At 41.0% G+C, this 14,361-nt stretch overlaps 1 protein-coding gene across 2 annotated transcripts in view; it reads left to right on the forward strand.

The window, feature by feature from the left end:
- The first annotated feature begins 1,770 nt into the window (after positions 1–1,770).
- Positions 1,771–14,361, forward strand: part of RAMP3 (receptor activity modifying protein 3) — a 41,116-nt gene continuing 28,525 nt past the window's right edge. Inside the window, exon 1 of one of the 2 annotated variants that reach the window (XM_090136795.1) lies at positions 1,771–2,245. In XM_090136795.1, the coding sequence (XP_089992921.1) occupies positions 2,194–2,245 (52 nt within the window). In that variant the 5' untranslated portion in view covers positions 1,771–2,193. The remainder of the gene's footprint in view (positions 2,246–14,361) is intronic. The other variant, XM_031592024.2, reaches the window with a different exon arrangement.

Raw genomic sequence — 14,361 nt, forward strand, 5'->3', positions numbered from 1 at the left:
ACTCATTTTACTTCATGTTGCTGAAGATAATCACCAAGTGCATTGGCCAGTAGTTCACTACAATGTGACTATCTCCAAATTAGTTAACTTATGTATTTTAGGTATTTTTCTACCTTGAAGATAATAACTGCACCTTGGTACTGGTTATTATTATCATCGAACTTTGCTAGTTGAAAGCAGTGACTTTCTCACCTGAAACAGGTGAGGGTAATGATACAGGTGAGAAAACTGGTGGCATTATCTGTGTTCTATGCAACAGAAATGTTGATTGTAAACGGTGCGTTGTAAAATACATTGTTTTAAGGATGTGTTCTAGTGCTCATGAACATCAGTTCAAATTCTTGAAAATACTAATAGTAACTTTGGATACTGCCTGATTTTTATGAGGAGATCAGGCTGACCTTGATAGGAAGGATGCTATGTTAAGTATGCAGCATACAGAGCTTCCTGCATGTCACTACTCTGTGTTCTGTAGATCCCTCTGGCAGAAGTGGCTTGCAAGTGCTCTTGGAAAAGCAGAAGCAGCAGTCCATGTGCTGAACGATGACCTTCCTCAGCTATGGGTTATTTATGGCTTACAGTATTGTACAAGATTTCCTCTCAGCTGAGAGGAAATGTAGACAAATAATAGAAAAAAAAAATCATTATAACTGACATGCATCTGCAGAACTACTTCAATGCTTGGGATTCACAGCCTTCTCAGTGGCTTCCCAAGTTCTGTCAACCCAGATGAGTGCATCTGTTGGAGAGTTGCTCTTGATGTACTGAGCAACTTGTGCTTGAATGCATATGTAAGTAGTTTTGCTGCACTAGGGTCGCACTATCCAAATGAGTTTGGAACACACCTTTCTAGGCATTTCAAATCCATGGGAGCGAAACAACTGAAAAAATAAAAGCAGCTACAGTCTTGTTTATGGCATGAAAATATTTCTGCAATCTAATTTTATGGTACGCTTGACCTTTAACAATGATGACTGTGATATAATGTTTTACTGAGAGGCAGTTACTGAGGTGAATTGTGGCTTTTTATTCTAGAGCAGTACTGATACTTTCAGCTTAGAAAAGGCTTCTTTAGTAGCTTCTCAGCTGTTTTCTTTGTGCAGATGCTTATATCCTAGAGAGATAAAGAACTCAAGTTCACAGCTTTTCAAGTATTTAAAAAAAATGAGGGCCTTACCATTCTCCCTATGGACAGGGCCAGGCAGGGATGAAACAACACAAATCATAAATAAATTTTGTAGTGTTTGTGGCTGCTCTACTCTGGGTACTAAGTTAGCTTTCTGCACATGTTCAATTCTAGGAGCTAACACGTGGCTCTCCAGCCCCTCATGCCTTCAACCTGCTGCTGGGTTGAAGAGGCAGGAAGTAGAGGCTGCTTCAGCTTCTGGAGCAGGTGGAGAGTTCCATGCCCCCCCTTGGATGCTGGTGGCACACACGTTTCCTGTGGGTGTGAAAGAGCGGAATCCTCCTTTAGTTCAGCTTGTTGGGCGTGGTATCCTGCTGCTTGCTTGCAGTGGCTTCTGGGGGCTTAAGGGGAAGGGCATGGTTGCGCATATGCATGCATATTGATGTACGTGCATAGGTGCACACATGAATCACGCAGCTGTGCACTTGCATGCATGGATGTGCAAATGGGAGCATGCATGCACATGGGTGTACACTCAGTCATTAGGGAACCTGCTTTGGCAGGTGGGGGGGGGGTTGGACTCGATGTTCTCTGGAGGTCCCTTCCACCCCCTGCGGTTCTGTGGGTGCATGCATGTGCACACATGGATATGGATGCACGTATATGGTTGTACCCGGGCATACGCACGGCTGCGCACAGGAACGCACACACGTGCACTCACACACGCGGCCACAGGCACGCTCCTGCACACCCAGCTGTGCAATGCCGTACACAACCGCACACCCAGCTGTGCAATGCCGTACACAACCGCACACCCGTGCGCACGCTCCTGGCTCACCCGCATCCCCCGCGCAGGTCCTCGCAGCCCGCCCTGCCCCTCCCCAGGAGCATCCCGAGGGCGGAGACGCTGCGTTCTCCCGCACCCGCTTCGCCGCCTCCCGGGACCGCCCGCCGGGCCGTGAAGCGGAGCCTGCCCACTGGAAGCGAGTGAGACGACCGTGGCATTGCGCGGCTCCAGACCGGCCCCCCATGTGGGCTCCGTTCTTCGCGGCCCCATCCGCGTCGGGATGGAGGCGTCCGACCGCTGCCGGCGGCACCTTCCCGTTCTGCTTCTATGGGGTAAGCGGGACGCCGGGCAGGGGAGAGGCGTGGTGGTGGGGAGCTGCTTGTCGTCCCGAGGCTTTCCGTCCTCGCAGACGCGGGGCTGAGCTGCGGGTACGGCGCGGCTTCTGCCCTCGAGCAGGGAGAGCCGCCCGCTGCAGTACGGTGTGTGCGTTCCTGAAACTGAGCTGAGCAGCGCTGTTTGCCGCTCCGGCTGGGAGCCTCGGTCCGGTGCCGGTGAAGCAGTTCCGAGTGCAGGAGCAGGGAAAATTTTCAGTGGTAAAAGAAGGGTTATTTCGCGTTAGAGAGGCTGGATTGCACACGGGTAGTGGTAAAAGTGCAGGCATCCTTCAGACCTTCCACTTAAGGTGAGATCAACTCTATTGCCAGAAATACTTGCGTGGCTTATTTATTTATTTACTTATTCGTCATTAGGTAGGTTGTCTTAGGACTCAGAGGTGTAGTATGTTGTGGTCAGGTCAGAAGTTTGTGGCAGATGTCAGCTCTGAACTTCACTCCACAGTAACCCCCCCCAAGGTACAGCTAATGTGTCGTGGATAGGAGAAAAGAAAATCAGCCTTGTAGATTTAGACTGAGTACTTCATAAACTTTGTTTGCTAACTTCTTACTCTTTTCAAAATACAAAGCTGGTAAATGCTGGAAATACCAATAACTATATTGGTAGTTACATTGACAGTGTTCAGTAATGTTGTCTTGATCTGCCTGTCTCAAGAATGTAATGTCAGATAAATGCAGTTTGTGATTCTCCGTGTTTTGGGTGCTGCTAAAAACCTTACCTTGATCATTCAGATTTTTTTTTTTTCATTTTCCAGCTGTAAAGGAATAATAATAATAATAAAGGCTAACACTTGCCTTGGCATGTGATAATCTGTGCAACCTTGAGCTTAGTGAACTAACTAGTAACTTTTCTGAGTGGGAAGACCTGATGTTACTGTGACTCTTGCAATGTGAAATTACTTACTGAAGATTTTGGAGAGTGTGTAATGAGGGACTGTTTTGCTGTGGTTCTGAAAACTCGCAGTTATTTTTCACCAGGAAGGAACAGGTAAATCAATTGTGCCAGACAGTTTTTGACTGTGCTAGTTGCTTTCTTAATAACACTAACTAAATGGTTTTAAGGATATCTGATAATGTATTACTTTTGCTGTAAGTTGGAAAGGATAGATATAACAAAAAATTAAACTAAATCATGCAAATTTCTCAGTAGAAAAGCCATTTGGGAGCCTTGGAAATTTTATGACATGAAATTGAAGGTTTTGATTTAAAAAAAAAAAAAAAAAAAAAAGTCTTAACAGGTAGGAAAAAAAAACTTCCAGAAATGAAAACATGTTATCAATTACTTCAGAGAATTTTTCCTTGTGTGTGCATTTCCAATTGAAAATTGGAATAGTTTTCCTTTGAATGTGGAGGCCCAGGAGTGTCTATTGGCTGAGGACTTGTCCTGTGAGCAAAGGATTCCAGCTTGATACAGGAGACTGGGAGATGATACCATTGTATCCTTTGAAGACGATACAAGCTGGCCTCTCCCTACTTCCTCTTATCTCCTGATCGAAATTTGCAAGGCACAGGATACAGGAGCAAAGGATTTCCTACAGAGATCCTGAAGCCAGGAGCTGCCGCTCTCTTGAGCAGGCTTGACCACTTTTGGTCTATAAGTAAGAGTTTGTAATGTCATCCTACTTATCAGCTGAACAGCACAACCCCCAACGAACCTCTGCAGAACCTGACACCAAGACATCGCTGGTTCGAAGAGTGGTGAACCTCTGTGTCTGCTTCTTTCCCTGTTTTCTCTCTTTTCTCTTTACCTTCTTTTATTCTTTTTGTAGTAGCTGTTGCCTAATATTTTCTTACCTATAATGCTCAGTAATTAGAGAATTTTTAAATTATTTTTTATTCCCCCCCCCCCACCCCGAGTATTAATTGTTGTTAAGAAAGCTCTCAATAAATCGATGCATACGATTCCTATGAGTCTCGGATGATTCCATCGCGGTAGCGACCCCTGCTGACTAGAGGAGGCTCGATACGTGAAATAGATTTATCTCCCTCGAAACCTACAGCGTGGGACAAAATTCCTCGGTGTCAGCGCTCACTGAATGCTGTAAGAAGCTTGTCTTGGTAGGGACTGGGACCTCATCTCTCCATACTCACACCACTGCTTTCTGCCTGTCTTTCTGCTTTTAAAATATTATCATTACATAGAACCATCTGTTGTGTTGTCCCTCTTCCCAAAGAATGGTAAAAAGGCAGCGTTTGTTTGTTTCCCACAAGCCCAGAAATTACAGAAGTTGGATTTGCTGTGACGTATTCGTGTCTGCTGGGATGAAGCAATCTGTGAGCTGAGGTAGCTGATGCAAGGGCACATAACTGATACTGTTCCTATATGAAGTGTAGATGCTTAGAAGTTATCTACTAGCTGTAGGGTAGGATCTAAGCAACTCAGAAGTAATGATGCATCTACTGTAACATCCTACTGGGTTCTTTTGTTCCACTTCTCTGTATGGAAACTCATACAAGGGCTTGACCAAGATATTTTACAGACTAATCAGGCTTTTTAAACAAGTATTTGTTGTCTAACTTTTCCTCCTTCATTGTTTGCAAGATGTCTGCCTTTCAGTGATATTACTTGTACATGAGTTGAATGATTCTCAGTAAAGCTGGATATTTATCTTGATTCTAGAGAAGTCTTTGACAGTATATGTATGAATGCCCATGTTAAGAGCCATTATGTGATATTATCTGGAATAGTTACTCTGAAGACTTCAAAGATTGGATATACTTGTTCATGTTTTGTAATCCCATTTCATAGAAGAATCTTCACTTTATGGCCGGAGGTGAAAAACCAGCCAGTTGGAGAACTAGGAACAAAGCTCCCATTCTTACAAAAGACCATGTCATGAAAAAATGTGTGCTGGAATCTGACTTCTGTAAGGCCCTGAGTTCCCCTAGCATTGCATACAGTGCCTGTATCTCCTAGGGAATTGGGACTCAACTGAAATTTGGACTGGGGGAAAAAAAAAAAAAAAACAACAAATGGGAAACAAGATTGTTAATCAAATCAACTTTTTTTTGTGTGTGTTGTTTCCTTATAAATCTATCATACTGTCCTGCAGCTGCAAAGGGTACAATGAAAAAAGAGAAAAACAGTGTGGCAGTGCTGTGTTTAAGAAATCCAGGTGGGTCTGTGAGTAAAACAAGCAAACTTTTGCAAGTCAGAGCACCTGATTTTGAAACAGACTGGAAAGTGATAGCAAAGATGTTTCTCTACCAAAATGAATGTTTCAAATTCTAAGTGTATGATTTTCAACACCAAATGAATGGGAAAATAATTAGCAGACCTCGTAAACATAGATTCTGAAATCAGAGCATCAAGTGTAAGTGCAACCTGTATTCCAACTTGATGCAATATCCAAACACGCTTCCCACTCTCCTTTGCTCCTCTGTATCTCCTGATTCCTTTTTTGGAGGAAGGTGTTTCTCTTTCACCGAGGTCTGCAGAGGCCATAGGAAATGAGTTCATGCTATGTGCAGAGGGCAAGCTGACCAGCAGTATTTTACTGTTGGGGTTCAGTTAATCTGAAGTGGCTACAGGTGCTCTGTAGGTGGTAGCACAGAGCATCAAATGCCCATTTCCAGCTTGTCCAGGCCCAAAAGCTGGCAGGGATGACATCCTCTGGGCTTGAAGGTCACTCCATATCAAAGGTGGAAAGGAAGATGGGCTTCCTGTACCTGATTTATGCCAATGTAAGAGAGATCCAATCCCGAAAGCTGTTTAGGCAGTGAACTCTTCCTCTTGAATTAGTAAGATTCCACTAGCTAAACAGTAGCTAGTTTTCTAAATATCCCCGAGGTCTGAGGTCCTAGCTTTTGGGTTTGGTTTAGCCATATCTGCAAGGCAAAATGTGGGAGCATGTGAATGTAAGTTAGAAATCTTTACTGAGGTTGCCAGGTAGTGCTGTAGGTATGGACATTCACAAGCAGTGAGATTTTTCACAAAGGGCTCTCAAGCAAGACTGAATTGTATCAAGAGGATCTATGGGAGGTTTTGCCTCAGGAGATTTTTTTATTTAACCATTGCAGCAATGCCTGCTGTTTTGTACAGCTTAAGGTTTTTTCTGTTTCTCCTATCTCTCTACTGGTAACAGATTATTTGTGGATTAGGTTAGAGGCAAATGAATCAAATCTCAGTTTTTCCTACTTCAAGAAGAAAACGTAGTGAGGAGATTCTTTATAAAATATTTACTACCATCTGTGCCTTGCTGTTGAACTTAACGCTTGAGAGAGAGATAGGACGGAAGCAAACTTTTCAGCCTCGTTAAGAATTTGTGACAAAGCCTATTTTAATTCACACCTTTCTATTTTAGCAAAAGCTGTATCATGAACCATCTTATTTCAGAATAGAGGTGCACTGTTTTGTGCTTTTTCCCTTAAAATAAGAGTCCCCTCACAGATGCTTACATTTTCCATATTATCTCTAGACAGGCCTGACAGAAAACAGAAAGTTTTTACTGTGACTGTATATGTAGAACAACGTAAAAAGCTGCTTGAAGAAGTTTTGGGTCCTTTGGGAGGAAGGTGTGTGGGTATGAGGAAAGAAAGGAGCAGAAAGCAGAACAGTATGAAACCTTCATTTCTAGAAATAATCAGGCTTAATCTCTGTTCATATTTAGGCTTCCCTGGAACCACACTGAAGAGAGAAAACAGTTTTGATTCTCTCTAAGGACTTTAAAAGACAGTAGGATAGTGCTATTAAAAATGACCTGAAAGTTAGAGAGGATCCCTGAGTTCATCATTAGAGCATCTTGACATGAACTACTCTACTGGCTTGAGCAAGAAGCCTATCTGCATAGGAGCTACAGGCCTACATTTAGCCCTGAAATAGGGGATTTTGTTGTGCAAAACAGATGGCCAGATTCATGGCCTTTTGCAGAAAAGATTCTGCTCAGTTCAACCTATGCTCCAAGTGGGACTTTGATCTGCAGATGATAACGTGGTGGGCTCTGCTGTGGCTGTCACACAACGCTGAACTGACAAAGGCACATCTTGTTTGCATCTAGCAAGATTAAGCTGAGTAAGCAAAAGACTCTGCAGAAGCACCACACCCTGCAATAAAGCATCTGTTTTGTTACTTTCACAATCTAATAAATGCGACTAATTTGCCTTTATTTTGGAGAGCATGATTTGGGGAAAAAATTCCGCAGGCAGTGTGAAATACTGTAATTCACGTTGGCTAAAGTTTTGTTTCCAGATGTTCTAAGTGATCAGTTTCTTTTGCATCCCTTGGTGTGCAGAGAGATTATAGTCTTTAGCATCGATGTTTAAAATATTCCTGCATTTCAGTGTCTCAGAAACTCAGAGTTCTAGATGCAACAGGATATGCTGCCCTCCTGCCTCATTAAAAAAAATAAAATAAATAGTTCACAGCCATCAGTTGTTGTGAACAGGTAGGGAGGTGACAAAAATAACGTTTTGTGAAGTCATTCAATCCTCACCAACAAGGCGTAAAATCCAGGTCTCTTCCAAGACTTTATCTCAGTGAATACTGAGACCGAAGAGGCTTAGAAACTGTTGGATTTGATTCAGTCCTCTGTTTTGTTCTCTCCCTGCTTCTGCCACTTCACGCACTGAAGAATATTACAAAACCTGTGTGAAGATGTGCTCATAAATGTGGATGCTCACAAAGGCCATGTGGGTGCTCGTAGACTAATTGAAAAGGCTCAGCTGTCAGGCACTCTACAGTTTAGAAGTGAAAGGGATCTTTTTTTGGAGGGTATCTCAGCACTGGCACATGGGCTTTTCCACCTGGCAGCCGCACAGGGCTATGGTACAAATTTCTTCTTTATGTTTGCTTCTGGGGAGTCACTGCAGGTGTTGAACAGACCTTTTAGATCTCGTGAGTTTGTGAGCTGTTCCAATGGAGATCCAGATATCAAGAGCATCGTTTGTCCAATTTAATATTCAGAGGTTTCTTTAATTGTGTAGCAGTGTGCCATCCATGTTTACTATGCACATCATTAAGTTCATATCTTCAAGTGAAATATGAAAAAAGACTTTTGAATTGCTTTCGGTTCTGGGGCACTCAAGACTGGTATTTCCATGGAGTCATTGATTTTAATGCAGCATGTATGAAATCTCCTATATTCCTGTTTCATTTTTGTAAAAACACAGTATAGAGTTTTTTTTTAATAGCTAAGTTCTTACCATAAAGTAACTCAAAGCTAGCACTTACTGTATTGTATTTAAAAAGCCATTGAAATCTCCTTTATTGTTTTCAATCAGTGGACCTTGACTAGATTTGCATTCAGGGAAGACAGCCTTTGTGATTTGGTTAATGTTGCTGCTAAATGTATTTCCAGGAATATGTTTGGTTTGGGAAGTGTTATGCAATAAAATACTAAGTAATGCACAATGAAATAGAGCTAATATTGATGGAGTAACTGTGAGTCCAGTTTCTTTCTAACTAGCTCTCTCATAAACCAGAAATACCAAGGAAGTCAGAGCAATGTGAGCGAAAGTTCAAAAATAAAAAGAAATGAAGCTCACAGTGTTTGTTGTTTTCTTCATATTTTAATATTTTGGAAAGAAATATTAATGCTCTCCTAGAAATAAATTATATTTTTAATAATAGGGAAAATATCTGTACGCGTTGATGTTATGTGTTGAGCCTGGGATTATCCAGTGAGTTTTAATTAAAATAGGTTCCAGCTCTACCTTTTTCTTCCTTTTCTGTCAGGACAGTACAGGCCAGGAAGAATGATCTGCTGAAGATTTCAGCATTGTATGCTTAGACACATTTTGGTTTTCTTTTTCTTCCAGCTACGTCATAATTTGTCATGTAATGAATTACAAGGCACCTTCCTACTGAAATATTTATTTGGCAGAAACAGTTAAAAAAAAAAAAATTACCATTTTTAGGAAGTAGGAGATTCTCTATCAGTTGCAACCTTGAAATCTATGCTGGGAATATTTGTAAATAATATACTGTCATTAACTGAAGTTAACGGCTTGGTGCAGAAATCATTGAAATTATTCTTTCCTACTACCTTTTCTACTGTTCTTACATGCTCCAAAAATCTTGAGGAGAATTTTCCTCAGGGTTGGGGGAAAAAGCAAAACAAACAATGGTTCACCCCCAAATGATATCAAAGCTATGGAAAATTTCAGCCTGAGAAGAGTGTATCGGAGACAGTGAAAGCAGACAGATTTAGACAAGCTGTTTTGCAGCTTCACTGATGGTATTTGTGCTAAACAATAGGGAATAACAAGGAATAACAAAGATTGTTCAGGGTGATTCTTTTCTTTTCTTTTTTTTTTTTTTTTTGTAAAAACAGGTCTGAATATGAAGCAAAATGACTGGACGTGTATGGAGCACTCTTTTCTCTAAGCGAGGGAGAATTAAAGCACTGCACTTACTCCCCATCACATGAACAGAGAGTTGTAGAGAGGCTCCCACAGCAATGCAGGGAGTCTTGTTTTATGCAAAACTAAGAAGTTAGCTCCAGTGTCACTTATAAAGTCCAAATTATGAAACTAAAGTCTAAAATGAGAAGGCAGTCACGCAATTTCTGATGCTTTTCTCGAATAGCAAGACATGTTTTTTTTTTGTGCAGCCTCCCAAGAGGAGCTTTTATTTTATTCTTAAATTACTGAAGAAGTTTATAGTATTTATAGTGTGTAAGTTTGAGGGGAGAAAAAGAAAAAAAACTATGTAAAGAAGATTTGGATAGTGTAACAATAGGAATGCTGTGCAGTAGGAAACTCTGATGATGGATGAGTCATCACAGAACTCAAAAAATGTATGGATCTGACAGTCTTGCCAGGATTGGGTCAGATATCTTGTCTGCTTGGGGTCGGTTATGTTGAGTGCTTCAACCTGACTTCACAGATGGCAGTGAATCTGTACTCCCTCACCATTCTTTTGCTTCAGGGGATCCAGGGGATGCCCTGTAGCATTTTTCCATACAGTGTTTACTTTCCATACTGTTGTTTCCTAGAGATTGCACCCTAGGGCATGCATGAGCTGATTCAGGGGAGGGTCAGTTTGGGTATTAGGGAGGGTGGTAGCCAGGAGGGTTGTCAGATATTGGAACAGGACAGTCACAGCACCAAGCTGCTGGAGTTCAAGGAGCATTTGGACAGTGCTCTCAGACATAGGGTTTGAATTTTGGGTGGTCCTGTGTGGAGTCAGCAGCTGGAATCAGTGATCCCTGTGGGTCCTTTCCAACTCAGGATATTCTATGATTCTAGGATTCTAATAACTCTGGAGCACTCACAGATGACTTTGGCTACTTAAGAAAAACAACCTCATGCTTGAATAGTCAACCCAACTTACTCTTTCATGATAGGCATGGAGATGACTGAAAAAAATGACTCAGTTGAAATTACATTGATAAAATGACACAACATGGTAAGTAATAACATTAGAAGAGAAGTACTACATATAGCATCAAAAAAAGGTGGATATACTGGGAAGGGATGTCTTCAAGTGTTCCATGGTTTTAAAGACTTCCTCAGGAGGGAGTGTGCTGTGTGACCCTTGACTGTGAAAATTTCATGGATCATTTCCCCTTCTCATGGCTATTTGAAGGGAAAGAAAACATCACTTAAACTCAGGCTACTCTTCAGGAGTTGATCAGACATGTTATTTGCCTTGAAGGACTGGTCATTCACAGGTGGATAGGCATAAAGTCAGTATTGTGCTGACCTTATGTTTCCTTATTACAAGGAATCCTTATGTCCCATCACCTTTTCTTTTGTCTTTTCCTGCCTCTTCAGCTAATGTCTGGTAGCTGAGTTACAATAATAAGCACCCATTACATCGTATAAATGCTTCCAGGTGAGCAGATGCTAGAGTGCCAGACAGGTCCTGGGTATGAACACCACATTTGGTAGATAACACTGTTCTCAAGCAGACTGGGAGAATCTCTCTACTGCAATTACAAGTCGTAAGGCTCTTTTGGGTGAATAGATTTGAACTGTGTTGCCTCATTTATTGATGTCTCTTCTGCAATTAGGAGACATATTTCACATCCATGTTTTAGGCAGAGAGAGGTTGTCATGTAATACAGTTCCTCTGGCAACTTTATTTGAGGAAAAGGAGCAGGTGTGTGTCAGAAATCCTCTTACAGGACTACTGTACTGCCTGTGATGTTGATTTCCATTAGTGGATTTGGACAAATTTCTTTCTAGCTGCATCATTATTTCCACAGTTGATGTGAAACGAAGACTGCAGTAGCAGTACTTTGCAAGGCTACAATGAACCTGAACTAGAGCAGATGTTTAGGAGAAAGAAAAAAATAAGCTTTTCACCTCCTCTTGCTAGAAGCATATTTATCTGTAGGCATTAATGATTAAGAGCTATGATCTGGTTGATGTAGAGATTACAAATCCGTGTGACTCCTACTGTATCCTGAGATCTCAAAGACAAGGTCTCAGGGTGGAATTTTAGATGAAAATGAGCACAACTTTGCAAGACCTGTAGATACATCCCTTTATAAATTCCCTGGGAACAGGGACAGAAATAATTTCAACCAGTGAGAGTCTGGATTTGTTTGGGAAGCTGTTCTTACATTTCTGCCTGGCTATAGGCCTACAGCACTTCCTGAGGAGCATTGTCATCTGGAATTCAGTTCTCTTTCAGAAGCCACCTTAAATTAGGTTCTGGCCCCTATATTTCATTGACTGTAATCTCTAAACAGTTTCTAGTACCATGAGTTAATTATTCTTTTTCAGTTTTCTTCTACGGAAAGATCTTGAGTTGGGATTTTCATTAAGGAGCGTATTCATCTATATCTCACTTTCTAAAATAGTGTGAAGAGTTTACTTCAAGCAAAAGGTTCTGCTCCTAGAATATTTATTTCACCCACTGTCTGAAAATAAGTAGTTGTAAAAGTACTATTTTATATTTCAGTTACGGTGTGCTTCAACAAAACCATAGTAGAACAGAAGAGAGTGGAAGAAAGTATTATTTGATATTTTAGATTGAGCCACATGACTTCCATGTAATATAGGTCTAAATATTTGATTGCTAAGTAGTTGCCTTCCTAAGTCTGTTGTTGAACTGGTATGCTTTATTTAAATTTATTTAAATACAACTTGTTGATTAGACACTTCTTTAAATACAGCATTCTGGTTTCAAGCGAAGCAGTACAAAACCCATCCAGTAATTCTGGAAGTATACAGAGGCTGTTCAGGCAGTGTCAAGTATTATGCTGGCAGCAATGCTTTAAGCACTTTACAAAGGAATACATAAAAGAAAATTGCTCGTATTTTTGCACCAAAAAAGTCACTATTGAAGTATGAATTCACAATAATTGGCATATTTCTTTGTAGTCACTGGAGAACTCTTCATCAGCGTGAATCGGAACAGTTGATGCCCTCACTAATGTTTCCCATTGATTTGCACTGATGGAATGAAAAAGCTTAAATTGCTTCCTTTCATGCTTTTCTTACTCTGAAGAGTGAAGACTTTAATGTCCAAATTTTTAATTGTCTGGAATTATCTTACCAGTTGAAAAGCAGTAACATTATATTTCCCACTGTGATGACACACAGTTTAGTGCTGTACTTTTAAATATTACCTTTCCTTGACTAATACATCTTCCACATAGCTGACACAAGAAAATAAATGTGAGGTGTTAAAAAGGTTTCAGCATCAGAACAAGAGATAATGCAGAGATGAATTCTGTGTTAGGTTTAGTCTTCAGACGATCTCTTGGTCATAAAGAAACCACTTTAAATTTCCCTGTTATACCAAAATCAGATGTATCAGTTACCTGTATGTATTCTGCCTACATTCTTTTAATGGAACCCATGAACTGTTAGTCTTGATTAAAAAAAACTAGCAACAACAACAAATAAACAACCACTAACAAGAACCATTTTTCCTACACGAGATCTCCCACCTGCTGCCAGCAGTGAGAAAATCCCTGAGCGTTCCCTTAGAGGTCAGCCCAGGAAAAATAATTTTACAAATGCCACATTGTATGCTCACATCTCCTGGGTAGACCAATCCTCCTTTCCAAACCCAGTCTGCTTTGTAGTATATTGCTGATATACTACAAAGCAGGAGTTGTGTAGAGCTGGGCTGGTGCTATACTTTACCGATGCACCAATATATAAATCCATCCTATGGTTTACCTTGTTCCTGTGTGATACAGGCATGATTCCTTTTTGGGCAATTTTGAATGCAAGTTTAGCGTGTTTTCTTCAAGTACTACATTTATTGCAAGATTCTGTTTGTTCCTAGCATCCTTTCTGTGTTGGATTCTTGTTGTTACTTGGCTCTGTGAACTTCATTTCCTCTGCTGCTTTCACACTATATGGCTTTCTCTTTGAAGGTAGGCTGCCTGAGAAGATATAATGCATTTACCCCATGAGTATATGCTAACATTTCATTGCATAGCAGGTAGAGGGCATGCAGCTGGACCAGTTTTTGATGGTGGTAGAAAACCAAAAGTGAGCAGGTTTGCTTGCAGTGCTTTGTATGGGCAGACTAGACATAGCAAAAAGTTGTGGTGGGGTTAGGGATGAGAGAAATTCCAAGTGAATCTGAGGTTATCCCAGATGTGAACTGATTCCCTATCAGCCAGACAGTGCCAGGAGGGCTCAGGTGATGGATCATCTTGGGCTTTCCCATCAAGTTTCAGGATTGCTCAGCTTTGTCATCATCTGAGGTGTCTTGGCCACATACATTTGATATATCCCATGTGGGACTTTTAGAGAATTCTTTGGAAGAGGCAGCCATGTGACACTGATGTTCACCCATTTTTTTTTTCTATATTTATACAGACTCTACTTCAGTGGGTTCTTGAGCTTGTAAATCCCAGGGCAAAGGATAATAAAGAAATCATATCTCAGCTGTAACCAAGTGCACTAGGGTGCCTGTTCACTTGTCAGAACATAGGTGAAGATCTTTCCATGGAAATTTCTTAGTAGATTAGATACTCACAGCACATATTTCTGCCAGAAAACTTGTAATGGTATGACTTTGGGTTTAAATAAAAGATTGATGAATTTGCTGACTAAGCAACAGGTAATTCTATGTAACATTTTCTTAGTTTCATATGACATCAACTGGAAGGAGTTTTTAAGGGAGTGGGAGGGCATCTCATTTC

This window comes from Phasianus colchicus, chromosome 3, assembly GCF_987193195.1.
Source record: "Phasianus colchicus chromosome 3, bPhaCol1.hap1.1, whole genome shotgun sequence".
NCBI lineage: Eukaryota > Metazoa > Chordata > Aves > Galliformes > Phasianidae > Phasianus > Phasianus colchicus.